This window comes from Emydura macquarii, unplaced genomic scaffold (genome assembly GCF_026122565.2).
Source record: "Emydura macquarii macquarii isolate MOO-44397 ecotype Brisbane River unplaced genomic scaffold, CSIRO-AGI_Emac_v2 contig_1230, whole genome shotgun sequence".
Classification (NCBI taxonomy): Eukaryota; Metazoa; Chordata; order Testudines; family Chelidae; genus Emydura; species Emydura macquarii.
Window position 1 is genome coordinate 1,128,451 of NW_027131367.1, and position 26,165 is coordinate 1,154,615.

Here is a 26,165-nt window from a genome sequence, read left to right on the forward strand (position 1 = left end):
GAAGCTTCCACATTCAGAGTGTGCATGCCTATGCACACACACAGGCACCTTGCACACTCATCCGGCTGCACGCACACTTACACAAAAACACTCGTGCACACACGAGTACAGTGGCACATGCTCCCTTGCCCCAGCCCACAGCCAAAGGGCAGCCCAGGGCTAAGGAAACCAGGCACGTCAGGGCATCCCTGCTTCCCAGGGGGCTGGCAGGAATTCTGCTCTGGGCCTCTGTTCCTGGGAGAGGGACGTGAGGGGCAGGCTGGGAGCATGGAAGCAAGCATGAGGCACCCCAGCGCTGACCTCATGCCAGCCGACAGCCCCACTGGTGCTGTGAGGATGGGGGGGGGGTGGGGGGCAGGTCACTGGCTGCGGCTCAGCTGCAGGGGGAAGGCAGCCAGGCAGGGCCAGGGGACTTGGTGCCTGGCTGAGCCTCCCTGAGATTCTCAGGCTGTGCCCTGCTCAGCGGCTGCGAGCACTGGAGAGGGCACCGTCTCCCTACTCTGCGCCTGGCTCCTTCGGAAGGGGAGGGCGCTGCGCAGGCAGCGGGGAACTGAAGGCGGGGATGGAACCGTTTGCCAAGAGCACACATGGGCTGGCGTTTCCAGGCAGTGACTCGCTCGCCACCCCAGCTCCTGCTCCTGCGCCGCTCTGGGCTGTAATTACAGGACGCCGCCCTTGAACTCCCTCCACAAACCAGACAGCAGAGGAATGTGCAGATGCCTGAATGTGGCCAAGTGCTCATGATTCCCATGTGTCCCGTGCACCAAGTGTCTCTGTTCCCAGAGCTCCAGGGCACGGCTCCTGAGCATGGCTCCTGCCCCAACACCTCCTGGCCACAGAGACTGTGCACAGGTACCAGCAGCGTAGCACCAAGGATCTGTCCCCTTGGCTCCAGACTGCAGGAAGCCCTGAGCAGCGGGGAGCAAAGCCCTTGTGGCGTTTGCTTTAGCTTCGCTGGTTGGCCGTCTGTCCTGGGAGCTCAGCTAGAGACACTTAGCAAGTACCTGGAGCTACGCCGCAAACTCTTTGGCACCCCAAGCAAACATCCCGGAAAAGACTTGAGCCCTCTCTGCTGGTAGGGCTGCATTCAGGCCAGCCAGTCCTGTAGGCACACCTCAACCCGGCACCTGCACAGCCATGGCCCTGCCCGCCCCAGACAGACAGGAGCAGTGGCAGGGGTCCCCCAGTAATTACCCCAGCTGACGGGGTGTATCTGCTGTCACACAGAGCTCTGAGCAGCCCGGTGCTGAGTGCACAGCTCTGTGCTGCTTGCGGGAAGCCAGACCGCTCTGCCGGGGGGGGAAGGGGGGGGCCGAGTGCCCCCCAGCTAGAGGCTGGGGAGAGGCTCTCACACGGCAGCATGTGCACATCAGCGGGCAGAGAGAACCGGCACAAGAACGGCTCTTGCAAACCTCTGCGAGGGACAGCCCCTGTCCCTTTACACCCCCCGGCTTGGTCCCCTACTGCTCCAACCACGCTCCCACTGAGCTCCCCCACGCTCCTGGGCCCTTGGAGCTGCTCAGGTAGGTGGCTGGAGAGACCCGTGTCTGGGGCAGCTCTGGCCCTAGCGAGTCGCTGTGGAAGTGAGGGGACCAGGCTCGTGTTACACAGAGAGCAGTCCTGCTCATGCTGGAGGGGCTCCTGTCCGAAGCGTGCAGTGCGCATGGAGCACTGCAGACGCCTGGCTCCATGGGCCACGCAGGCTATGGCCCTGACCCCCTGGCCCAGTCGTTCGGGTACTCCTGCAGGCCTAGAAATGCCCGTCTCTGCCTATTACTTTTCCCGTCAGCAGCGAAGCCCCAGCGCAGTGGCCAGCTGTTCCGACTCACGCTGCCACCGGACAGCAGCCTGCGGAAGGACTGAAGCAGCACTGCAGGATCTGGGGCAAGCATTAGACTGGTTAGCGCGAGAGCCTCGCCCCACCCCACCCTCTCCCTGCCCGGGAACGCCCTGGCCAGCGCTGAATGTCAAGGCACAGGGGGACCAGCTGACCCAGCGCCGCCCTCCCGGCTCTGGATTTCCCCTCAGCTTGCTGGCAAACTGGGGGCCCAGTCCCACAGCCTGCATCTCCCGTAGCCCAGGGCTGCCGGAGCAGCCCCTGCCCAGTGCCGGACTCCAGGCACTTGCGTGACATTGCAGCAGGCCTGCCTGGGTCAGCGAGCAGGCGTCTGGCTCGGGGGTGCTGGGCCCAGTGACTCAGCGCCTGTAGTCCTCCTCCTGCAGCTGGGGGTGCAGATGTTTCACGCAGCTTCAGCTGGGAGGGAGGTTTGTGGCCATGTCTCTGGCACTCAGGGAAGGGCTGGCTGGAGGCAAGGTCCCAGCTCGGCCTCTCACACAAGAACGCAGCTGGAGCATCCGCCCAGGGCCTGCTGGGGCCAGATGTGTTTCGTGCCAGGGCTGCGCAGGAGGGGTCATGTCCTGGGCTTGCAGAGACTCAGGCGAGCTCTGGGGAAGGCGAGAGAGAGTTTTCATCGGAGCTGCAGGAGCTAGGGCTGCTGGAAGGGTCCGGCAGGGCCTCTCTCCATGCAGGGGGCAGCAGCTCAGGGTCTGAGTGCGCTTGGCTCTGACCTGCTGGTTCTCAGGGGCCAGAGGAGGAAGAGACCGAGCAAACCCCTTGCCTGGTGCCCTGGCGAGATGCCAGTCCAGCACGTAATGTCCCACCTGAGCAATCTTCCACCATCTGCCCGGCCTGCTAAGCTCCCTGCCAGGCCGCTCCCCTCCCACAGGCTGGACTGGCTCCCCATAGCAGGCTGCCCGGCGCCTCTCCCTGCAGGCCGCTCCCTGCTGACCCACTCACACAGGCTGTCAGCCCCCTCCTGGGCCAGGCTCATGCTCACAAGTGCACCTGGGGGACGCCTTAAGGACAAAAAACCAGCAGCATCTTCCCCCGCCCATGGCTCGAAGGCCAGTGCTGGGAGCCAGTCTGCAGCACGCCGTGTTCCCGTCAACAGCCACAGCATCCGTACGCCCGCACCTCGCCCCGGGGCTGGGCCTGTGCACCTGTGCCTGAGCCGGACGGGATCCCTGCTGGCAGCGAGAGGCCGGGATGTCCCCGCTGGGGCTCAGCAGAGCCCGCTCTGCAGGCAGGACAAACCAAGGCAACAGGACAGCAGTGACACCACGACGGCCCCTCAGCACCCGCACTGCCAGGGCATGGAGCAGGCGCACAGGGAGGGCCCTGGCAACATGCCCAGCCTAGCTTAGGGCATCCTTTACCAGCCCCACGCCCGAGGGCAGACCCCTTCCCCCCCCCCCCAAGGGCTGCAGCCTGGAGGATCCATGTGGAGGGGGGCCCTGATACAGAGAGGGCGCTGCCACCTCCCCAGCTGGGCCTGCCCATGGCCCCCCCAGACCTTGTGACCCAGTGCTTAGCAGTTTCTCAGTGTTGGGGGGGAGGGGGGGATGACCCCCTCCCCCTTAGCTCTGCCTGCTGCCCAGTCTGGGGCCCCATGGGGGGGGGGTGCACAGCATTTCCATCTCACCCCCCTGCACACCCCTTCCCTTACCCAGGAAGGCTCCGGCACAAACCCACCCACCACTGTTCTGGGGCCTGCCCCGGGCACCTGTCAGCTCCAGCTGGCCGGGGCGCACTTCCCCACTGGCCTTTCCCCCAGCAGGATGGAGGGGTCACGGGCACTGAGCTGCCTGTTGCTGAGCTGCCTGCTGCTGACTGGCGCCACGCTGAGCCAGCCCGGCCACAGCAGGCGCCTCCAGAGGGACCCCGAGGAGGAGCAGGGAGAGCTGAGCCAGGCACCTTCCCAGCGCCACGCTGCCAGGTAAGGGGGCAGCGGGCAGGGGGAGCCAACGCTCTGACGGAGCTTCAGCTGGGCTCTTTTGCCACCCGGCTTGAGCCGAAGGAGCCCGTCCCACGTGGGGCAATGGCCTCATAAGAACAGCCACACTGGGTCGGACCAATGGTCCATCCAGCCCTGTGTCCCGTCTTCCCACAGCGCCAGTGCCGGGTGCTTCAGAGAGAATGATCAGCAAGTGATCCATCCCATCGGCCATTCCTGCCGCTGGTAAACAGCAATCCCTGCCATCTGGCTCATAGCCAGGGATGGACCTATCCTCTAAGAACTTATCTAGTTCTTTTCTGAACCCCGTTATAGTCTTGGCCTTCACAACATCCTCTGGCAAGGAGTTCCACAGGTGCTTCCTTGTGTTCCTTTTAAATCTGCTGCCTATTAGTTTCATTCGGTGACCCCTAGTTATTGTGTTATGAGAAGGAGTAAACAACACATCCTTATTTACTTTCTCCACACCATTCATGATTTATATAGACCTACCGTAGCTCCCTTGAGTCCCCCGTTACTGATCCAGGCGAGGACCTTCCTCTTATCCCATGACCACTCACTTTGCTTAAGAGCCTTTGGTGAGGGGCCTTGGCACAGGCTTTCTAAAATGTAAGTACACTACATCCACAGGATCACCCATGTCCATATGCTTGTTGATCCCCTCAACAAATTCTAGTAGATTGGTGAGGCATGATTTTCCTTTACAAAAACCATGTTGACACTTCCCCAACAAATCATATTCATCTGTGTGTCTGATAATTCTGTTCTTTATTCTAGTTTCAACCAATTTGCCTGGTACTGAAGTTAGACTTACTGACCTGTAATTGCTGGGATCACCTCTGGAGCCTTTTTAAAAAACTGGCATCACATTAGCCATTCTCCAGTCATCTGTGGAGAAGCTGATTTAAATGACAGGTTACATACCACAGTTAGTAGTTCTGCAATTTCACATTTGAGTTCCTTCAGAGCTCTTGGGTGGAACCATCTGGTCCTGGTGACTTATTACTGTCTAATTTATCAAATTATTCCAAAACCTCCTCTAATGACACTTCCATCTGGGACACTTCCTCAGATTTGTCACCTAAAAAGAATGGCTCGGGTGTGGGAATCTCCCTCACATCCTCAGCCACGAATACAGATGCAAAGAATTCATGTGGTTTCTCCACAATAGCCTTATCTTCCTTGTGTGCTCCCTTAGCATCTCATTCGTCCAGTGGCCCTGCTGGTTGTTTAGCAGCTTCCTGCTTCTGGTGTACTTAAAAAGGTTTTTGAGTCTTCGGCTAGCTGTGACTCAAATTTTTTGACCTTCTTAATTATATTTTTACACTGCACTTGCCAGAATTTATGCTCCTTTCTATTTTCCTCAGTAGGATTTAACTTCCACTTTTAAAGGATGCCTTTTTGCCTCTAACTGCTTCTTTTACTTCGTTGTTTAGCCACGGTGGCACTTTTTTGGTCCTCTTACTATGCTTGCAGCCACTAGGGAGGGAGGCTGAGCAAGGTGGGTGATGGGGGAAGGGCGTTGAAAGGGCCGGGGGGTATTCCCCAGCAGGACTGCATGGGGGGTGGGCGGGCAGCGGCTCACCTCTCCCCTCTCAGTGGATCCCTGCTGCAGCAGGCTCTCGCCCCCAGTACCTGGGCAGGTCCCTGGGGTGCCAGGCTTCCTGCTCCTCGCACAGCAGGTCCCTAGGGCAGCAGGCTCCCCACACCCCCCCAGTGCGGCCCTGGGGGAGCACTCATCCCGGGGCCACAGCCGCTGAAGCTGCCTTCCTGGCTCCCACCCTGCGGCCTGTGTAACTCTTTGATTTCCACCTCCCAGGGCCGAAGAGGACGACGAGAAATATCATCGCACCCCGGACGAGCAGCCCCCTCGCTCCCAGTGCATCCGCTGCTGTGACGCCCCTGCCCCCCCCACATACCAGCACCCGCCCCAGATCAACATCACCATCCTGAAAGGTACGAGGACCCAGCCACGCGCAGAATCAGAGGGGGGCTGGGCTGTGGGGCAGAGCAGAGGAGAAATCCGGCTCCCCATAGCAGGGTCCAGTGGGAGGGCAGAGGCTGGGGCAGAAGAGAGCGTTCTCCTCCACCTCCCCTCGTATCCTCATCCACAAGGCGCCAGCTCCGCCCTGCATGCAGCGTGGGTGTCAGGTCTCCCAGCTCGTCTGGGGGCTGGGCAGTGGCAATCAGCTTCTGGGGAGAAGAGGTTTGGTGCTTCCCAGCCTGAGACCTGACATGCCATGTGGCCTCCAGGTGACCGGAGCTGCCTGCAGCTGTTCCATGGGGCCGGGCTCCATCGGCTGCAGTCCGTTGTCTCCCTGTGCCAATGCTTTGGTCACTGGGGCTGCGGCTCTTGCACAAACCTCGTGTCTCCGTTTTCTTTAGCCTCCCACCCAAGGCAGAGATGTGGAGAAGTTCCTTGTGCTAAAGTGAGGTGCCAGGGGCTAGAATCCCCCACTCCAAGTCCTGGCACAGAGCAGACAGTGGGGTGTGGGCATCAAGCTGGGGGGCACTGGGGCAGCAGAAGACAGCACTGGGCATGGGCAGTAAGCCCGGGGTAGCAGAGGACGTGGTTCTGGGTGTGGGTAATGGAGAAGGGGGCAGGAGCGCAGGGGCCATGGTGTGCAGGCCTGGGCCCGCTCAGTACCCCCAGTGGGCAGAGCGGACATCAGCCCCAGCGCTGCCTTTGGTGGAAGGAAGGGGACGGTGGCCTACAGCCTGGAGGGCACAAGGGGGCCTCAGCCCAGAATCTGAGGAAAGGCACTGCCTGTTAATAACCACCAGGCTCCCTGGGGCCGCCCCAGGGATGTGCCGGGCCTGCAGGGCAGCCTGAGCAGGTAGCCCCCGTGTGAAGCTCCAGGTAAGGCAGCTGGGTGCCGGGGAGCATGCGGCCCTTAGGAATGCCCGGGGGGGAGTTGGGGAGGGGGGAGGTGGCAGAGGCCCTGCAGAGTGGGGCAGGCAGGGTGCAGAGGGAGAGCCCTGAGCGTCGGGGGGTGGGAAGCAGTCAGAGCACAGCATGGGGAGGGCTGGTCTCCAGGCAGAGAGCTATCACACTGGGGTGCTGCCCCAGCCACGAGCAGGCCCTCGGCTCTGCGTGGGAGGCACTTTGCTGTGCCCGGCTCACACCGCAGCGCTGGCACTATGGCTGTGTGCTTCTCCCAGCCCCAGCGGGCTGGCCTCAGGCGTGTAAACACTGTGCCTTGCCTTGCCTTGCCCAGGTGAGAAAGGAGACAGGGGCGAGCGAGGCCTGCAGGGAAAGTTTGGCAAAGCGGGCTCAGCAGGCAGCAGGGGCCACACGGGGCCCAAGGGAGAGAAGGGGAGCGTCGGGGCCCCGGGGGAGCCGTGCAAACGTCACTACGCCGCGTTCTCCGTGGGCCGGAAGAAGCCCCTGCACAGCAACGACTACTACCAGACGCTGATCTTCGACACGGCGTTCGTCAACCTCTACACCCACTTCAACATGTTCACCGGCAAGTTCTACTGCTACGTGGCCGGCATCTACTACTTCGCGCTCAACGTGCACACCTGGAACCAGAAGGAGACCTACCTCCACATCATGAAGAACGGGGCAGAGGTCGTGATCCTCTACGCCCAGCAGAGCGACCGGAGCATCATGCAGAGCCAGAGCGTCATGCTGGAGCTGCAGGAGCAGGACGAGGTCTGGGTGCGTCTCTTCAAGGCCGAGCGGGAGAACGCCATCTTCAGCGACGAGTACGACACCTACGTCACCTTCAGCGGCTACCTGATCAAGTACAGCGGGGAGCCCTGAGCCAGGCCTGGCTGCCCCCCCGCCAGGCTGACCTCTGAGCCCAGCGCTTCCAGCCAGATCCTCCTCTCCCATTGCCCCCTCTCCTCTGCCTGATCCTCCTGCTGCCAGACCCCCAAGCCCTGGCAAGCCTGTGCCCTCCCCAGCTCCCCTTCCCTATCTGGGGCACGGCCCTTTCCAGGCTCATGCTCTGTAAGGAGCTGTCATGTCTGGACGATGCTCTGATGCCATCAGTGGGAACGCCCCTTCCCTGCCTCACTGCTGACGTGAGTTGTGGCAGGAAGCGCTATTCCAGCACAGGGCTAGGAGGGGAACTGAGCCTTCCCCGGGCAACAGCAGGCAGGCGCTGGTGTTCCTCAGGACGCCCGGGGTCTCAGCACAGACGACGCAGAAGCCCATGCTGGGGTGAGGAGAACTCCAGCGTGTGCATGCTCTGACACACGTTTGCCTGGTGGCTAACCAGAGGGCGCCCTGGCCACACACGTTGGCCCCAGTGTAACGGTGCCCCGTTCTGGTACAGTGACAGGGGTGCAGACACAGCCACACCGCTAGGTCCAGCAGCCCTGGCTGCTCAGTGCTTCCTGTCCCACGCTGCCAGCCCTGGCTAGCTGGGCGCTGAGCACCCTCTGCTGCGGTCCCCTGGGCCAGGGCAGAGGGTGCTCAGCGCCAAGCAGGCTCAGGGCTCCCTGCTGGGAAGGGACAGGGAAATGGCGGCACTGTCACGCAGCTGCTCCACTCACAGGGATGCTAGGACGTGCTGGGTCAGGCAGAGATGCCATCTTGCAGCAGCAGGAGCTGCAGGGACCTGCCTCGATGGCTGTGAAGGGGGCCGGTGAGTGGTTGCACCCCAGGCGTGCGGTCACACGGCTCCCTGTACACCCTCCTTCAATATGGGGCTGCTAGATTGGATTGCTGCAGCGTCCCCTTCCCATTGTGCTCCGCAGCCCACCCCGCGACAGTGGCACAGGCCCTGCCAGGACACGCCCGTGGAGACGGTCAGGATCCATGCCGGGGTGTCCTGCCAGCGGCGCTCTGCACGGGACTCCAGCGGGTCACTGAACCCAGCCACTCCCCCACGCCGGGCCCGGTGCTGAGCAGCCGTGGGCACCCCCCCAGCCCCACACTCCTCTCCGGCCTGCGCTGCTCCCCACAGACGGGAGCTGCTTCCCAGCCGGCAGTGCTGGCTGCAGGGGGCTGTGGGCTCAGTCCCGCCTGCCTCGGTTCGTTCTGCTGGGCAGGCTTTTTATGTTTGTAGGTACGAGGGCGGCGGGGGGGGGCAGGGCAGCTGCCCCAGGCTCCCTGCACCGCTCTGTAAGCGCATTACAGGCGGAGAGCTTGGGATTGCTAGCTGGGGCTGGGCTTTGGGCTCCCTTCCACCCTCCACTCGCACTTTGTGCGTCCCGGTGACGGGCTCCTTGGGCCTGGCTGGCTGGGCTGGGCTGGGACTCCCCCTCCACACACCCTTTCCTTCAGGGGCTGCCACAAGCCGTCTGCACTGGGCTGGTCTGCGTGGAGCACTCACTGGCCCCAGGAGGAAGTGCAGGGAGCCGGTCTCCTCTGGGGGCAGCACACGCGCCCATGTGCCTTCCCACCACACACCTTCGCTTAGATTTGGGCACGTCCCTCCCTAGGCATCCCCTGCATGGGGGCAGGGACCAAGACTAGGAGCTGGGCAGCTCCTGAGAGGAGCACATAGCATGTGCTCGTCCCTCCCCAGCTGGCTGGAGAGGGATCAAGTCCTCCCACAAGGGGGTCCAGACCTGCAGCCCTCTGAAGCCTCGGCTAAGCCATGTACCAACTGGCTCTGCCCCTCCCACTGACTGCCATGGGGCGGAAGGGCAGGGTGGCAGAGGGCAGCTTGAGAGATGGCTGGTCCTCAAAGGAGAGGGCTGGGGGGGGGGGAGCAGGTGGGATCTGGGCTCAGCCAGCAGCAGTCCCACAGGGCGACAGCTGGCTGGGGAGGTGACCCTGCAGCGGCAAAGGGCCACTGAGACACACGTGTGAGACAGGACAGTCGGTGCTGGGGGAAGCATGACCACTTGGGGGGCCAGGACGAGGCCAAGGAGATGGGGGACAGGCACCCCCCAGGCAGTGCCAGGGAGGGGGGGGGGCAGGTCGGTGTTGAAACTTTATAGCCCAAGTGTCAAGAGTGGCAGCTAAGTCCTGGGTGCCGGCGAGCAGCTGGGCCCCTGCAGCAGCCAGCGACTGTCAGATCTTTGCGGATCTGAGTCCCGGAGTCAGGTCCTGGGGCTCGAGGCCAGGCCGCCCGGGCACAGGTCTCTGTGCCAACGCCTGGCCTTGGCCGCTGAGCAGAGTGCAGGGGCCGGGCCTGCTGTCTCGGTTGGGGGGAGCCTTGGAAGCCTGAGGAGGGGCCGGCCAGCTGACGGGGGGGGGGGGCGCATCCTTCCAAGGAAAACAGTGGGAGAGGCGTTCTGGAGCAGGGCCGGGATGAGGTCACCCCTGCCAGTCTGCCTTGAGAGGGCCAAGGAAACATTCCAGGAGCATCTGGAGTCACGCTGAGGAGTGGGGCTCCCCCCACATGTGGGCCTAGCCCGCTCCTCGCTGTGGGGAGCTGTTCCACTCCTTGTGCCTTCGAGGGCTGGGGGAGCATTCCCAGGGCAGAGGAGGGGGCTGCATTAGACATGGCAGGGAACGAATCAATGCAGACAGTGCTGGCAAAGATCCCGCTGGGCGGCCCTGGGGGAGGAGGGCAAAGCATCTGCTGAGTCCGATACTTCCCTTGGAACAGCCTTGCCGAGACACCGCACGTTCCTGCCCAGGCTGAGCCCCACGGCTCCTCCTCTGCTCAGGGCTAGTCCCAGAAGAGAAACCACGCAGGGGACTGCGTCCACTGGAGTGAGCAGCCCCCGCCCCCATCCGCTCTGAGCACGGCTCCAAGGAACCCAGGCTGCCCCTGTGGCCCACAACCGCAGGAGGAGAGCGAGAGTCCGTCCCTTCCTCCATCCCCTGAGCAAACGCTTCCCCTCCCGGCATCCTATTGCCGGCCTGTTCCGGCCTTTCCTCACACAGGTCAGATTCGGGCCAGAGTTACGCTTCCTTCAAAATAAAGAAGTAAATGAAAGGATCTCCGTGTGCAGGAGGGTTTCTCACAATGGACCCGGGCCCAGGGAAGTTAAAAATAAAGCAATCAGATTTCACAGGGCCAAGGGCCATGGCCAGGGAAAGCCAGGCTGCAGTCTGTGCACACCAGCTCTGACAGCCCCCAGCAATGACGTCTACACCGCACTACATAAAACAGCCCCAAGCAAGAGCTGCTTCACAGCAAACGCATCCCAGACGCACGAGAGCCCGGAGGATGAGAGAGCAACGCTGACGGCAGGGGAGCTCACAGGCCAAGCGGAGAGAGCCTCAAGAGACCCAGGTCCCAGGCCCTGCTCTGCTCGACTCCCCATGTGATCCACCCAGGGAGATCTCCATCCTGCCAGGTTTTTAAGCTGTGGCTTGACAAGGCCTGGCTGGGGTGATTTAGTCAGGGTTGGTCCGGCTTTGAGCAGGGGCTGGACTAGATACCTCCTGAGGTCCCTTCCAACCCGTATCTTCTATGATCCTAGACAAGTCTCTCTGCGCCTCAGTTCCCACCTGCACCCCGGGGCTCACATCCCTGCCCTACCGCATGGGGGGGGGGGAGGGGACATTAAATACCGGGAGGCGCCCAGACAGGATGGTGACAGGGGCCAGATAATTACCTGAGACAGACGGGATTCTTTAACATCTTTGCATTGCCTGGTCCAGGAGAACACTGGCCAGCTACCCGTGTGGGTCACACCGACGCGTCCCCCTGCTGCGCCTGCAGCCAGCGGGCAGGAGGGACAACGCTCCAAGTCCCGAGAACTGGCTGCTCCAGGGTCATTGCCCGTGGTGTGCCTGGGGCAAAAAAGGGGTGCAGGCCCAAGCCAGGGGACGTTTGTGTTCCAGGCCTGGTAGTTCCCACTCCCCCAGAGCTAGGCAGTGCCAAGCGTGGACGCGGGTCTCAGAGGGAGGCTTTCCTTTCACCTGCCGCCGTCCCTCCCATGCGATCCTGAGGGACAGAGCACAGCAAACCCCGTCCTCTGCCAGCTGAGCGGGGGCTGGGAGGACGGGAGAGTCGCCCACCTGGCAGGGCAAGGGCTACTGCCAGGTACCGCATGGGGAGCCAGAACCAGCTCTCTGGAGCCTGCTTGCCGGGGGTGCCTGGGGGGCGGAGGATTGGGGGGCGGGGGGACTCCCTGGGGGGGACGGGACTCCCTGGGGGGCCTCCCTTCTCATGCCCGAGCACCCGGCCTGCGGACGGCCCCATAGAAATGGCCAGAGGGCACCGGCCTGGCTCCCGGTTCTGCCCCCATCCGACACAAGCTGGGCATCTGCTGTGGGGCCGTTCTCAGGCTGGCCCCCTTCCTGCCAGCGCGGCCCCCAGCCCCACACAATGCTGACGCGCCCCACGGCGCTGGGCACAGCCGGCCCCCCGCGCCCCCCGCATCTCGCCCAGCACGTGCCCAGCGCTGGGCCCGCCACTCCCGCCAGGAGACCCCGGCCCGGCCCGGGCAGCGGAGCGGAGCCGCGCCGCAGGCGGGATTGGCTGGAGCCGGGCCCGGCCCCTGTGACGGTGACGGGGCGGAGGCTGGGCCGAGCCGAGCCGAGCAGGAAGCGGAGATGGAGGGAGCGGAGCGGGCCGGGGCCGGGGCCACGAGCGGGGACAAGCGGCGGCCGGAGCAGGCGGCGGCGGCGACGAAGAGGAGGCGCAGGTGGGTCGGGCCGGGCCGGGGGCGCTGCATGTGGCCCATGGCACAGGACAGGATGGGGGGCCGGGATGGGGGGGGGAACCGGGGGTCTCTGGCCCTGTATTTTTCTCTAACTTCCCTGCCCTGCTGCCCCCCCCCGTCTGTCCGTCCGTCCGTCCGTCCCTGGCTGCGGGATCCCGGACTTGACTTCCATCCCCGCCGGGCCGGCTCCCAGCTACGGTTACCACCTTTGAAACGCCCCCGGCCCCCGCCTCCACCAGCCACAGCATCTGGGGAGAACAGCGGCCGTAGCGACCAGAGGGCACCGGTCCCAGCCCCTCTCTCAACCCCTGGGGGCTGCCTGGGGGCAGACGGCTGCTGTGTCTTCAACAGGTTGGCGCTGTTCTCACTTCACCGCTGGAAGTGGGAACACTGCAGCATCCTTAGCCGCACACAGACTTTTAACATTCACTGGCATAAGAGCGGCCAGACGGGGTCAGGCCAATGGTCCATCCAGCCCTGTGTCCGGTCTGCCCACAGCGGCTAACCCAGGTGCTCCAGAGGGAATGAACAGAACAGGTAATCAGCAAGTGACCCATCCACCCATTCCTGCCTCTGGCGAACAGCAACCCCTGCCTATCCTGGCTAATAGCCAATGACGGGCCTATCCTCCTGACCTCATCTAGTTCTCTTTTGAACCCCATTATAGTCTTGGCCTTCACAACATCCTCTGGCAAGGAGTTCCACAGGTTGACGCTGCATTGTGTGAAGCAGGCTTCCTTTAGTTCCTTTTAAACCTGCTGCCTGTTAACTATATGGGGTGACTCCCTAGTTTTTGTTTTGAGTATTGTGGAATATGTCCCATTGCACTGTGATAATAATGCAAAGCTTTAGACCTACATGACTCCCTCCCCCAGCCCATTAAATTATTTTTCTGGTAACTGGCAAAGCCGTAAAAATCTAGCCAGGCCGGTCAAACACCAGCCAGGGGGTAACCCTTCTCGCTGCGCACGTCTCAGGCACAGGGCCCTGTCCAAGGAATTTGCTAGGTCTGTCTCGCCCTCCTCCTGCTGGGTCCCACCTCCACCTCCTGTGGTGCTGGCTGGGAGTTCCTCTGCGGGCTCCCCTCCCCAGCCTGCCTCACCCGGACGCTGGCTGACTGGCACGATGGTTGGAAAGAGCAGCCCAGCGCGCACTCTCGATGCTCGGTGCTGAGTCCCAGCAGGACTGAGCACGAAGGCAAGCGCTTTCCACCAGCCACAGCAAACACTGGGCAGCAGGCAGGGCTGCTGCCTGCTCAGACCTGGCTCCATGCAGCCTGCTCTCAGCCCAGGCGGCCCGAGGGGGTGACACAGCAACATGGGCAGCCACCACCCCAGTTTCGCTTGTCCTAGTAGGGCAGGTCATCCCGCCCAGTAAACCACTCACCAGACCAGTCCAGCCCCAGCTTTTCAAGGCTGCATCCGGTACCCATCCCCCGCACAGAGGCCATCTCCAGCTAGGCTCCTTGGCAGCCAGCCTGCACTGGGGGAAGGCCAGGCTACTTATACCTCCCTGGACACCTTCCCAGCATGCTTTGCTTTGCCTGCATTTCCCAGGGGCCTGCTGGAACTACCAGTCCCAGAATGCTTTGGTTCTGAGCTGAATCGGGGGCCTTGATACCCTCTTAAAGGGCCAGCTCGCCCTGTAACCCGGGCTGTGATGGGTTCCCCGAAAATGCCTGATCCTCCCTCCCTTGAGTGTGGGGCTGGAGCGAGGAGTGAGCCAAGGGCTCCTGGCCCCACGCCTCCTAGTCTCTGCAGCGGTGTCTCTTGATTCTCTCCTTCAGTTTCCTGCCTGCCATAGAGAGCCAAGGAACCACGGTCCTCCACAAGACGGTCAGCTACGCCCTCCAGCCCCTGCCAGGTAAGAGCACAGCGTGATGTGTGAGGCCCTCCGGCCCTGCCAGGGAGGCTGGCGTAGCTGGCGGCGACGTGGTGCAGCGCGTGTGGCGATGCTCCCTGGCTACGTGTCAACGACCTGCCGCCTTCTGACTTCTCTCCTCCCAGCGAGACACTTCGACAGAGACACCACGGAGCCCATCAGCTTCTACCTGTCCAGCCTGGAGGAGCTGCTGGCTTGGAAACCCACCGGCGACGATGACTTCAACGTTGCCACGATGCCGCTGGCCAAACGCCAACCTCCGCTCCACAGCAAGAGACCCAGGACGCTGGTGTGCCACGACATGAAGAACGGGTACCTGGAGGACAGGTGGGCGCCAGGCCTGGCGGAGCCGAGCGATGCTGGGGTGGCCACTGTCAGAACGGAGCACTGCATGCTGGGACGTGTAGTCTCTGTGGGTCTCTGCTGGTGGCACTCTTGGTTTACTCAGCACTTCACACTTCCCTGCAAACTTTAATCCACCCTCCTTGCTGCCCTGGGAGGCCGGCCAGGAACATCCTCCCCTCCTCGGGCAGCACAGAGCGAGGGAAGAGGCAGGATGCGCCCCAGGTGCGGCAGAGCTGGAGAGAAGCAGGAGCCCAGGCTCGCTGTCCAGGCAGTGGTGCTGTTCAAGCTGAGCGCAGGGGTAGGAGTGTCCATCTCTGCGCGCTGCTGATGGGACGGGGCCTGTTAGCGGCTGGGCTGGTCTCTCTGTTGGGTGCTGAGCGTCCAGGGCGGTGGGCTGGCAGGCAGCACGTAGCAATGCTCAGCCTGGCACTGCACTGAGCCGAGCATTGAGGCAGCACGACGTGGGTGTAGCTGCCGGGGGCAGTCTCGGGTTTGCTTTCTGCCCTCCGCCTCCAGGCTGCTCTTGGGATCAGGCAGAGACAAACTCTGGGGTGCGCCTTGGCCTCCCCCGGCGTTTGCAGTGCCCCTGGTGTTGCGGGTGGTGGAATGCTTTTGTTCTAGAGCCAAGCAGAGGAGGAAAACCCAGGCCAGGATTTAGGTGGAAACCCAGGAGCAAGTTACGTGGAGACGTAATGCTCCTCACACCCCGGGAAGGACGGGCTGTCTCCAGATCTGGTCTGAGCCTGTCTGCTCCCCCATTCATTTGCCATGCATCGCCAGCTCCTCCCATCAGCCGGGGGTGGCTGGGGTGCGTCTCTGTAGATTCACAACCGAGACCCAGAGTGCAGCCCTGTTGGAAGAACCGTTTGGGCCACCTCCCTTTTGATTGTTGTGTCCAGCCTGGGCCTCTTTCCGCTCTTCTGCCTGCAGGTTCATCCAGGGCTCGGCTTCACGGGACCCCTACATCTTCTACCACTGGCAGTACATCGACATCTTTGTGTACTTCAGCCACCACACCGTGACCATCCCGCCCGTCACCTGGACCAACGCTGCCCACAGGAACGGCGTCTCTGTGCTGGGTGAGGGGAGAGACCCGGCACCGTGGGTGGGGCATGCGGGACACGTGCAGCTTTTGGACAAGCTCTGGGAGCGCCCCTGCAGCTGGCACGACTGCCCAGCTCCCCGCAGCACCTCCCGCTGGGATTGCAGCAATGCGGCATCCCACTCTGCCGGCGGGGCTGGCTTCGGAGCAGCTGCGAGGGCTCTGGGGCCGGGGCAGGCCCTGCCCTGCTCCGCACGGGCAGTGCATTCTGGGTGAGGCTGCGGTTGGCGAATGCCGATGCCTCTTGCCCACACACTGGCAGGTACTTTGGGGACCTATCCAGAGACCGAGCAGCCCCTGCTGTGGGTTGGGGCGTTGCCCGGGGCCGGAGTGGCTGACTTGCCCTGTGCCTGTCTCTAGGGACGTTCATCACCGAGTGGACTGACGGGGGCAAGCTCTGCGAGTCGTTCCTGGCCGGGGAGGCGGACGGGTACTGCGCTGTGGCGGAGCAGCTGGTGCACATTGCCTCTTTCTACTGCTTTGATGGCTGGCTGGTCAACATCGAGAACCGCCTGAGCGTGAGCAGAGCCTGTCCCTGCTGCCTTCCCTCACTACCGCCGGTGCCCAGCCTCGGCCAGTCATCGGTGCCCCTCTCCTGCCCACCCTCGTCCTCCCTCCCAGCTTTCTTCTGCCCTGTGGGGCCCGCACTGCTAGAGCTGTGCTCCCGCAGGGGTGGGTGTGAGGTTCCCAGCCCCTGGTCCTGCCCAGCCCTCAGGCCTGTGTCTAATGTTTGGTGTCCCCCGAGTGCCCCTGCCTTTGGAAGGCAGCGAGTGTCGCATCCCTCGGGGCCCGTTGCCCGTGGCTTGTCTGACCTGAACCCAGCCCTGCCATCCAGGAGCAGCCCGGCCTGACGAGGTGCCCCTGGGCAAAGCCACGTTGTCTCTCCCCCGGCAGGAGGCAGCCGTGCGGAACCTGCCCTTCTTCCTGCGTCACCTGCGGGAGCGGCTGCAGCGGGTGCTGCCGGGCGGGCTGGTGCTCTGGTACGACAGCGTCCTGCAGAGCGGGGAGCTGAAGTGGCAGAACGAGCTGAATGAGAAGAACAGGTGAGAGGCGGGTGCTGGACAGAGCGGGAACCTGGGGCACACAGCCGGCGCCCAGCCCCCTCGCCTTCCCTCCCAGCATCTTGGCAGAGAGCGACCACGCAGCCTGGGGTCACTGCCCCACAGGAGGGGTGCCAAGTCACCCCACCGCCCTCAGCCAGGGCCCAAACGGGAGCTGAACCTGGCCTGGCCTGGGGGCTGCAGGCCTGTCCCGCCACTTGCCAGGGCTCTCTGGGCCTGAGGCGAGCACTCCCCCTTCAGCCCAGGAGCATCACCCCTTCCCTGGCCGCTCCCTGGCCGGGGCACAGCAGCCGAACAGGCCTGAGCTCTGAGTTCCACCCATTCCTGTCCATGTGCCCCCAGCAGAGCTGGGCTTGCGGCAGCTGGGGGCCGTCCTGTGGGCGAGGGGCCCTTCCCCTCCGCCCTGGGGCCCGTTTTCTTGGTGGGGAGGGGTGGGCACGGGAGCCCCTGGGCTGCGCCTCCTTCTCACCGTGCTCTCACTTTCCCTAGGGTGTTCTTCGACGCCTGCGATGGCTTATTCACCAACTACAACTGGCAGGAGGAGCACCTGGAGCGCACGCGGGCGCAGGCGGGGGAGCGCCTGGCCGACGTCTATGTGGGTGTCGACGTCTTTGCCCGCGGGGAGGTTGTCGGCGGCGGCTTTGAGACAGACAAGGTGCGTGGCCTGGCCTCAGGGCGTCTCGGGGCTGAGGGCCTTGCCCAAGGCGGGATCCTCCGGCCGGCTCCGGGGCCTGGGCTAGGCTGAGCCTGGCCAGCAGAGGCCTTGGCAGGTGGCCCTGGACCCTGAACCGTTGCTGGGCATCCCAGGGCTGAGAGAGGCTGGGGAATGGGTGCTTGCCCCCTGGGCCTGCCCGTGGGCATTGCCCCCTCCGCCCTCAGGGCCTGTGCCTGGGGTCCGTCCCATCTGCCAGGGCCGTGTTAACAGAGGGCAGTGCCTGTGACAGCCTGGCCGGGGAGCTGCTGGCTTTCTGCCCGTGCCCCTCTCCAAGCCGCCTGCTGGCAGAGTCTGAGGAGCCACCTGACTCCTGGTGCTTCTAGTTTAACCTGCCCGGCTCTGACTGGGGCAGGCGCCTCGGGCTGGGGAGGGAGGGAGTGTCTCACCCCCGCCTTTCCGTAGTCTCTGCGCCTGATCCGCAAGCACGGCCTTTCCGCTGCCATCTTTGCGCCCGGCTGGGTCTACGAGCATCTGGGGAAGAAGGATTTCCTGCAGAACGAGAACAAGTGAGCTCGGGGGCGGCTGGGCAGGGGATCCCATGCTGGGGGTGGGGATAGGAGGCAGGGAGGGGGTGGAGCACGGGGAAGGGGGTGCCCATGCCAGGGGGATGGGTGCCGGGGGGGGGGGGGGGGGGGAGAGGAGCGCTGAGGCCACAGTGCATGGCTGCTCGGCTTAGCTGCTGCCCTGCAGCGACGGGGCCCTGGTGCCCAGCTCTGGGGAAGGGGAGCCGGGGGGGATCCGGGGGGGCAGAATTGCCGAGAGCCCTTCGGGAGGATGCTGCCCCTGTTGTGGGCCTGGGGGCAGACTGTCCTGGCGGGCTGCACCTGGGGCTGTGCTGTGTGGCCCCAGGCCAGGGCACGACGACTGGCTAATGTCCGTGGCACCAGCTCGAGCTGTGCCAGGAGGTGTCGCTGCTACAGCCAGTCTCTCCTCTCCACGCAGGTTCTGGGGTTTGCTGATGGAGCTGCTGCCCACTCACAGCATCGCCACGCTGCCTTTCAGCACCTGCTTCTGCCTGGGCATGGGCACGGGACGGTTCTCGGCTGGGCAGGTGCGTGTGAGGGATGGGTCACGTCCCAGGAGCTGAGCGTTAGCAAGCACCGGAGCCGTGTGAGCTCCAGCCAGCCCTTGCCTGCGGCAGAGCCCTGGCTGAGCCGGCTGCTCTCTCCTGCAGGAGGAAGAAGTCGGGCCCTGGTACAATCTGAGCGCCCAGGAGATCCAACCCCTCTTCACAGACCACCGAGCAGGGCGGGGGACGGGTGGCTGGCTGCGCACGTGCTGCTCCCTGCAGGACGCCTGGAACGGGGGCAGCTGCCTGCTGATCGAGGGGGCCATCCCCCCTGCCGCGGGCCACGTGGCTGTCCGGTGAGTGCGGGCTGAGCTGGCATGACCGCTCACCTGAACGGCTGGGAGCCGGGGGCAGAAGTTTGCGCAGCATGGCACCGCACCAGGGAACACGAGGGGTGCCTGCCACGTGCACCATCCGCGTGCAGTGCCAGGCGTGCGCACGTGGACCTGCCTTGTGGCTCTCGTGCCCAGCATGTCGTGTGCGTGCCCATGGCGTGTGTCCAGCCCACGGGCCAGGCCTGTGGCTCGTGCACAGCCTGCAGTGTGTGCCGTGTGCCGTGCTTATGTGCGACTCCAGCACCTGCCTTGCTTCCCCATGTAACAACTCCTCTCTCTCTCCCCCTCCCTTGTCTCTCTGGGTGGATTTGGGGGTCACCAGCCTTTTCTCTTTCCAGATGCCGGCTCCCCCCAGGCTCGTCCTGTCTCTGCAGTACAAGCTGGAGGAGTCGCCCGAGGTGGCGGTCGCGCTGGAGCTCAGCACACGGGACACCGACGTCTCTGCCTTGCCGGGTGAGGAGCCTCCACTGGTGGGCAGGCTGGGATTCGCTCCCTCGGCCACGCCGGTGCGGGAGGGGGATGCCAAGACACAGGTTCCTGAGAAGCGCCCGTCCCATGCGTCCTGCACCCCCTTCCCCTGCCCTTACTGCTCCGTTCCCTCCTGCAGGGCCGGCCACCCGACATCAGCCGCAGCCGCTCGGCACCCTGCCATCCCGCCTCTCAGGGCTGCTCCCTGGCTGTGGACGACAGGGTACGACAGGCTGGGTCAGCCGGTGAGTGCCCCTCCCCCAGCTACAGCAAGGGCGGCTGGCACCGGCCCTGCAGCGCCTGCCAGCTCCCCAGGTGGGAGGGGGTGAGGTGTGAGCGCGGGGCACGGTGCCCAGGAGGCAGGGGAGCAGGGATACCTCATGCCTGCAGCGAGGGAGCTGGCCTGCCTCGGGCCTGAGTGGGCTGTGTGGCAGCTCTCCCCGGCGGCCCTCCCAGCGCTCCCTCTCTGCCCTCACCCAGGTGCTACGAGCTGGAGCTGCGGAACTGCGCCCTGCAGGACCTGTCGCTGATCCTGTCGCGCCGCCAGCCGGGCCCGCACGAGAGGCGCTTCTCCTGCCGCCTCGGGGAGCTCCGGGTGAGGGGCCGCGCTCGGCACTGCGCCCTGGGCAGGGGCAGCCGCCGGGAGGTGGCACCGCCCACCTGCCATCCCTGGTAGCCGCATCTGCCTTTGGAGCCCTGGGGGAGGGGAGGGGAGAGGCCGTGGAGCCCTACCCCTGCACCTGGTTGTAGCTGCTGCTGCCCTCCCGGGGGAATCTGGCTGGGGGCAGCGCGGAGGCGAGATGCCCTCCAGGCCTGGACCCCTCCTCCTGGGTGCTGCCCTGGAGAGCCCGTCTCTGCCTGGCTGGGCTCTGGGGTGTGTCTAAGCTCCTGTCTCCGCTGCAGGTGCTGGATGCTGCCTGCCTGCACTCCTCCGCGCCCCGAGTGCCCAGCCTGGAGGCCGCCCAGCTGCTGTGGCACAAGGACCCTGGCACAGACCAACTCTCCCTCAGCCTCACCTTGCGCTGGTCCTACCCGCCCAGCCAGGCTCACTGCTTCCGGATCCACTGCCAGGGCACGACGCGCCCCGGGGGCCGGGCGCTGCCCCTGCCAGAGCAGCCGCACCTCCTCGGGCTGGCGTATGCCCCCGTCTATCGTGTGGTGGGCTTGGCAGTGCCAGGTGTGTCTGCCAGGGAATCCTGCCAGGTGGAGTTCTTCGTGGAGCCGGTTCTGAACGAAGGGCTTGCTGTGGATCGGTCCAGGTGGGGCCGGCTGATGCTGGTTTATTCCGACCAGGCCAGCACCAACACCTAGTAAATGTGACCTTTGGAGCTGTCCCAGGGATCTCGGCCTTCTTGGGGACCCCTGGGCTGGCGTGGGGCGGCTGCGGGGCAGGATGGAGGGTTGGTGGCAGAGCCGTAGCGGGGGTATGGCAGAGGTGGGAGGTGCTCAGGACAGGACTAGCAGATTGGGGGTAGCCCTGACCAGGCCGTGACTCAGACTCCTCTCCAAGCTGGTCCCACTGGAATGGCTCTGGGTCAGCCGCTGGCACCTTCCTCCCCACCAGGCATCACCGGCCACGGAGCGGGACTCGACGCTGCACGCTTGGTGGGCGCCACAGCGGGGCAGCGGAGTCCCACGCTGGCAGGCAAGTGGGTGCTGCCGCTGGGGAGGCCGCAAGGTCCTGCTGCTTCCAGCTGCCCAACCCCACCTACCCTGAAGCTGCTGCGCAGCAGGGCGGGGGCCTGGGCAGGGCATGGCTGGAGCCAGGCGCTGCCCCCACTGCTCCGTTATACCTTCTGCTCCTGGCTCCTGCTGCTCAGCTGCAGGGCTCCCCCAGCGCCCCTCTGGTCTGGCCCGGCCCGGCCCGAGGAGCAGGGGCCCTGCCCACCCTGCCTGTGCAGGTGGGGGGCCTGCTCCCGGCTATTCTGGCAGCAGCCGGGGCTCGGCCCTGCATGCAGCACACGCATGGCGGGCAGGCTGGGCTGAGGCAGAGGGAGGCCCAGGTGCTGGCCCACATTGGTGCTCCTGGGCAGCGAGTCCTGGAAGCGCTGAGCCAGCAGCAGGTGCAGGTGTGAAGGCCCCGGCCGCCCTGCTCTTCAGTTCTCCACCCTGCCGGCGGCTGGGTTCCAGGAAGGGCAGGGCCGAGTCGAGCCTGCCTGTGGGAGCCAGGGCTTGTGGCTGAGGGAGGGGAGCGGCGAACGCTTGTGCATGGGCAGGGCTGATCCTGTTCCTCAGCTGCTGTACGCCGCATGCTGGGCTGGTGCAAGGCAGCCAGCCAGCCCTCCGCCCCGCCTGCGTTTAGCCGCGTCCCTGGGCGCTGGCCTCCCGGTCGCCGACGCCATGGAGCAACTGCGTGCAGAGGTGGCTGCTGAGCCCTGGTGCAGCCTCCCGGCTTTCAGCCTTGCTCGCCACGCGTGGGGCCTGGCCCTGCTCGTTGCAGGCGGCGGGTCTCCAGCGCTGGCTCCCCGCATGTGTCATGCAGAGGAGATGAGCTGTAGAGTGGCGGGGATGCTCTCACAGGCTGGTGAGCGAGCAGTCAGCAGGCGGGGGGGCGACGGTGCGTGCAGTGCCAGGTTCGCCAGCTCCTGGGGTGCAGGCCGCGCACAGGGAAAACGACTAGGTCAGCATCTACGCTGCGGTTCCAGGGGGTGGAATCGCACTGAACTAAACCAGCTGCCGGTTGGGCAGCGGAAGGGCTCGGTGTGGCGAGACGCGCCTGCCGGTGGGAGGGAGGTGTTGAGTGAAGGGACCAATTCTGCAGCTGTTGTTACCCCGGGGGTGTGGGGAGGTATTTGTTTTACAGCACTTAGCGCTGCTTTACCCAGCCTGTGAGTGTCCCAGTCTGTGCTGGAGGGGGGGGCCCAGCTCGCGCCCCACAGCCCAGCCCTGAGCGCGTTCTTGCTGAAACAGGTGGCCATGCGGCTAGGAAGAGGCCGGCTGTGGGGCTGGCCTGGCTCCTGCGCAGGTCCCGCAGCCCAGCCCTGCAGCTGGCGGGGTGAGAGGCAGAAGGTGGCGGCTCTTACTGGGCTGCACTGTGCAGAGCAACCCATGAAGGCGCCGTTGTCGCGAGCCCGGTGCATGGCCGGGCCCGTGTGCAGAGGAACGGCGCTGCGCTGCCCGTGCTGGGACTGAGATTAAGGAACCCGAGGAGGGGCTTACCAGGGCTCCTTCGGGACAGCACCCGGCTGAGCACGGCCACCGGCTCCCCAGATGTGCTGCTGCAGCAGCACCAGGGCAGCCAGCTCCAAAGGGAGCCCAGCGGCTGGGCCCCATTCAACACGTGAGTCGGCCTGGTTGAAGAAAGAAATCTTTATTAATAATCTTAGTAATAATACTCCTCATACTACTGCTGTTCTGAGATGAGCACACCTTTGCAGCACACACGATGGGCGGCGCCAGCACAGCGCAGGGCAGGAGCTTTATACAGAGGATGGCGGGTGCCGGGAGGGGCTATGTACAAGGCGAGTAGAAAAGGAGGAGCTCGTTGCTGGAGCAGATGCTGAATATAAAGTGAAGGTTCATGAGCTGACAGAGCCATGTTGAGAGACCTGCTGGATCCAGCCGGCTCAGCCGCCTTCCAACCGCCCCCGGGCCCATCCTGACCGGCGAGGCTGCCGGGAAGCGCTGAAGGACTGGGCTGGGTGGAAGCGGGCAAGGGGCTGGGAGCAGCTGGTGCCCCGGCTAGCGGAGTGCTTGGACTCAGAGCCCAGCTGCCCCCACCCACCCTTGGGTGACTTGGCCACGAGGATCAGAGGTGGCCTATGCCAGGCAGGCGCCTGGCCACAGCCAGCACCCTCCTGCCCAACTGTGGCTCCGGTCACTCAGGCCCTGCCCACTGCTGCCCAGTCCTTGCCCATATTGCTCCCCGGCGGCCTCTCCGAGTCAGCAGGGGCCCGAGGCATGGCTGGCCTGGCGCCGAGCAGGGTCCTGCAGCCAGCACTCGGGTGTGCTTCCCCAGGCATGGCTGGGGCGTGCTGTTGACTCCTTGCCCCCCAGTACTGATGGGGTGGCTGAGACAGCCACTGTGGGGGTCACGTGGCCTCCTCTGGCAGTGCTGGGGGGCTGGAACAGACAGGAGGGGCAGCAAGGGGGGAGGGGCTGAGCTGATTCCTGGTGCTCCGAGAAGAGCCCCAACAGCCCCTTCCGCACACGGCCTGCCCTGGGCAGCTGTGGCACAGGAGGAGCAGCGGGTGCAGCTCCTGTTTGTCTGGCGTTAGCCCCGTGGGGCTGGGGGAAGCCAGGAGCTCAGGGCACCGGGGGAGACAATGCAAGGGAGCTACAGACTCCTCTTCGCTAGCATCCCGATTGACCACAGCGGCTCTACCCCTGCAACTCCCAGCACCCCAGGCAAAGCTGCTGCTCTGTCAACCAGCACGCTGCCGCGCAGAGAGCTGGGGCCTCACACACTCAACACACTGATGACCAGCAAGCGCTGAAGCATTAGGGCTCTGAAAACAAACAGCGAGATTCCTACCCCTGAGGCCAAGTCCCCCCAACCCATGGGAGGGGGCGCTCTGCACACGGCCCAGGCCCCCAGCCCGGGTGCGGGAGGGCAGAAAGGAAGACGCGGTGCCCAGGCCCGGTGCCTCGGGCCGGCAGAGGCCTCTCGCGGGGGCTTGGCCAGCTGTCCGCACGGCTCTCGCGCCCTCCCTGCCCTAGTCTGGAAGCTCGCGCAGTCTGCGAAGGGGGGTGGGACCCAAGTCTCCCAACGTGGCTGCTGGCTGGGGCAGGGTTGGAGAGGGGGCCGCTCGCTGCCCAGCGGGCCCGTGGTGCCATCCAGTCGATGGGTCCTCTCCGGGACTCAGGCGGGGTGCAGCGCCTCCTGCTGGACTTGCTTGCTCGGTGCATGTGTGTGGACAGTGTGGGACTCACTTGTTGGTTGCCTCTTTGTTTTGTTTTTTGTTGCTTTGTTTTTAATTGTTTTGCCCTTCCTGGTCCCAGAAGGAAACGGCTGCGGTTTCACTACAACAGAAACAGAAAGGCAGAACTTTCACTGGAGCAACCCGCAGCCAGCTCGGAGCAGAGAGCCCAACAGCAGGGGCACCGGGGGCAGCCCAGGCCGGAGGGGACGCTGGGCGCAGCCCCCCACCCGAGCCCGTCTCAGCCCACGCCGTGCCCCGTCCCTCGTGCGCACGGACGCCTGCTCGGGCAGCTCAGCAAGCCTCGGGGAGGTGGTGTGGGGCTGACACATTAGTTCCTTCCAAAGCGGCTCCAGGATTTGCTAGCAGGTTCTGTTGCCCCCCAGAACTGCCCCAAGTCTCTCGCTGCCCAGGCAGAAGGACGAGCCCTAGCCCCTGGCTGGTCCTGCCCCCCAAGAAGGTCTTCTCTTGCTGGGTGACCTAGCATGGCCCACAGAGCAGGCTGGCTCTTGAAGCCAGTCTCTCCCCATATCCTGGTGCCTGAAGGGGGTGGGGGTGGCTGGGCCAGCTGGCCTGGGGCAATGACACTAGGGCATCCCATGGCCCGCTCCATGATGTGCACCTGAGCTAGAGGGGCTGCTGCTCCCCAGAGCCAGGTGCAGACGGGGTGCCGAGACTCGGCCAGATTCCAGTAGCAGGGCAGGGAAATGCCGAGGGCCAGGGGCTGTACCCCTCACGGCACAAGGCTGCGCACTGCCATGCTCAGCACCCCCACTCTCAGCCAGCCCTACCTTGCACCCTACGCCTTGTCCACAGCTCCTGGCATTGGGGGGGGGGGGCCGCCAGCCCGGCCCACTTTGTCTCAAGGGACAAACCCTAAGTGCTTTGGAGCCGGGAGCTCCTTTTCCTTGTGTGAGCAGCGCCAGCCCAGCGGGGCCCTGGCTGAGGCCAGGCACCTCCACAGGAAGGAGCCCAACCTATGCAGGCTTGCCTGCCCCGGGGCGTGCTCGAGGGAGCCGAGGGCAGTGAAGAGGAGTCGCTCCTCACTGAGTCCCAGGGACTGGAAGCCTGTCAGGCCCAGGCGTGGGCGCTGCGCAGGGAGGCAGGCAGCCGGGGGGCCGCTCTTTGAATGCCCTGGCCTTTAGAGTTCACGTATTCCTGGCCCCAGGGGCAGAGGAGGGGGCTAAGCCAGGCTCTCTCCCGTCCCGTCCCGTCCCGTGGCTCTGCAGCTGGTTGTATGGCTAGGAAGAGCAGGACCTGCCCCATCCTCGCAGCCCCTCAGCTGCCTGCTTTGCAAAACACCAACACAGTCCGTTCAGCCAGGGCAGGTCACAGACAGACACAGGTGGGTGAGCAAAGACATGAGACGCGGGACGAGAGCAGCTTGAGGTAAGAACCTATGTTCTAGGTTGCTGAGCCCTGGCCCCTGGCAGGGGCACCGTGTTCTTCCGGGAGGCTCTGCCTTGGCTTAGTTTGGTGTGTTTGGTTTCTAGTGAGCAGTCAGTGTTAGTGGTGTGGGGGGCTGGGTGTCTTGCTAGTAGGGAGTGAAGCGGCTGTAACCTCCTCGGTATAGACTAGCCTGCAACATCAAAGATGAAAGAAAAGCCAATCAGTATTCGAGAGAGAGGCAAGGCCCATTTTCTTCCCTTTTTTAATGACATCAGATTGTTCCTGTCCCTCCAGGCAGGTGGGCTGGAGGTGCCGGGGGGTCTAAGGAGCTGCACAGGTTGCCCCCAGCACTGCATGGGGCTCTGGGCCAGCCAGCTGGCCAGCGTCCCAGCATGCGGGGCCCCTTCCGGCGGGGGGAGAAGGGCTGAGGGTGGGAGGCTGCCTGCCGCCAGCTGCTGCAGATTCCTGTGAGCCCTGGAACATCCCGTGCTCCCTGGGAGCCCCCTGCTGCCTGCTTTGTCCAAGGGGCTTGCTTCAGGCCCCTGCTCTGAGGCTGCCTGGCTTCCCTGCCCTCTGCTCCCCGGAGCAGGTGGGGACACTTCCTGCAGCCGTCAGGGGCCC

At 64.4% G+C, this 26,165-nt stretch overlaps 3 protein-coding genes across 17 annotated transcripts in view; 2 read left to right on the forward strand and 1 right to left on the reverse strand.

The window, feature by feature from the left end:
- Nucleotides 1–1,859: 1,859 nt before the first annotated feature.
- On the forward strand, nucleotides 1,860–8,236 carry C1QTNF1 (C1q and TNF related 1). The gene is made up of 4 exons (XM_067547189.1): nucleotides 1,860–1,899; nucleotides 3,618–3,776; nucleotides 5,614–5,750; nucleotides 7,013–8,236. The coding sequence occupies exons 2-4, from the start codon at nucleotides 3,619–3,621 to the stop codon at nucleotides 7,561–7,563; spliced, it is 846 nt and encodes a 281-aa protein (XP_067403290.1). The 5' UTR covers nucleotides 1,860–1,899; nucleotide 3,618; the 3' UTR covers nucleotides 7,564–8,236.
- A 3,888-nt stretch (nucleotides 8,237–12,124) lies between these two features.
- ENGASE (endo-beta-N-acetylglucosaminidase) lies at nucleotides 12,125–22,098 on the forward strand. 5 transcript variants are annotated; one of them, XR_010919539.1, is made up of 14 exons: nucleotides 12,125–12,302; nucleotides 14,107–14,183; nucleotides 14,327–14,528; nucleotides 15,477–15,625; nucleotides 16,009–16,166; nucleotides 16,543–16,691; nucleotides 17,199–17,364; nucleotides 17,827–17,930; nucleotides 18,367–18,475; nucleotides 18,599–18,789; nucleotides 19,167–19,281; nucleotides 19,436–19,541; nucleotides 19,777–19,891; nucleotides 20,200–20,339. XR_010919539.1 is itself a non-coding variant. In XM_067547187.1 (14 exons), exons 1-14 carry the CDS (start codon nucleotides 12,211–12,213, stop codon nucleotides 20,605–20,607), a joined length of 2,157 nt encoding a protein of 718 aa, XP_067403288.1. In that variant the 5' UTR covers nucleotides 12,156–12,210; the 3' UTR covers nucleotides 20,608–20,753. The 5 variants fall into 5 exon arrangements, 4 of the variants coding, with proteins under 4 accessions (XP_067403288.1, XP_067403285.1, XP_067403289.1 ...); XM_067547187.1 differs by having other exon boundaries at nucleotides 12,156–12,302; nucleotides 19,151–19,281; nucleotides 20,200–20,753; XM_067547184.1 differs by lacking the exon at nucleotides 17,827–17,930 and having other exon boundaries at nucleotides 12,156–12,302; nucleotides 19,151–19,281; nucleotides 20,200–22,098.
- A 492-nt stretch (nucleotides 22,099–22,590) lies between these two features.
- RBFOX3 (RNA binding fox-1 homolog 3) overlaps nucleotides 22,591–26,165 on the reverse strand; it is a 293,920-nt gene continuing 290,345 nt past the window's right edge. For 10 of the 11 annotated variants that reach the window (XM_067547200.1, XM_067547196.1, XM_067547198.1 and 7 more), the window contains one exon: nucleotides 22,591–25,734. In XM_067547200.1, coding sequence (XP_067403301.1) covers nucleotides 25,690–25,734 — 45 coding nt within the window. In that variant the 3' untranslated portion in view covers nucleotides 22,591–25,689. The remainder of the gene's footprint in view (nucleotides 25,735–26,165) is intronic. The other variant, XM_067547191.1, reaches the window with a different exon arrangement.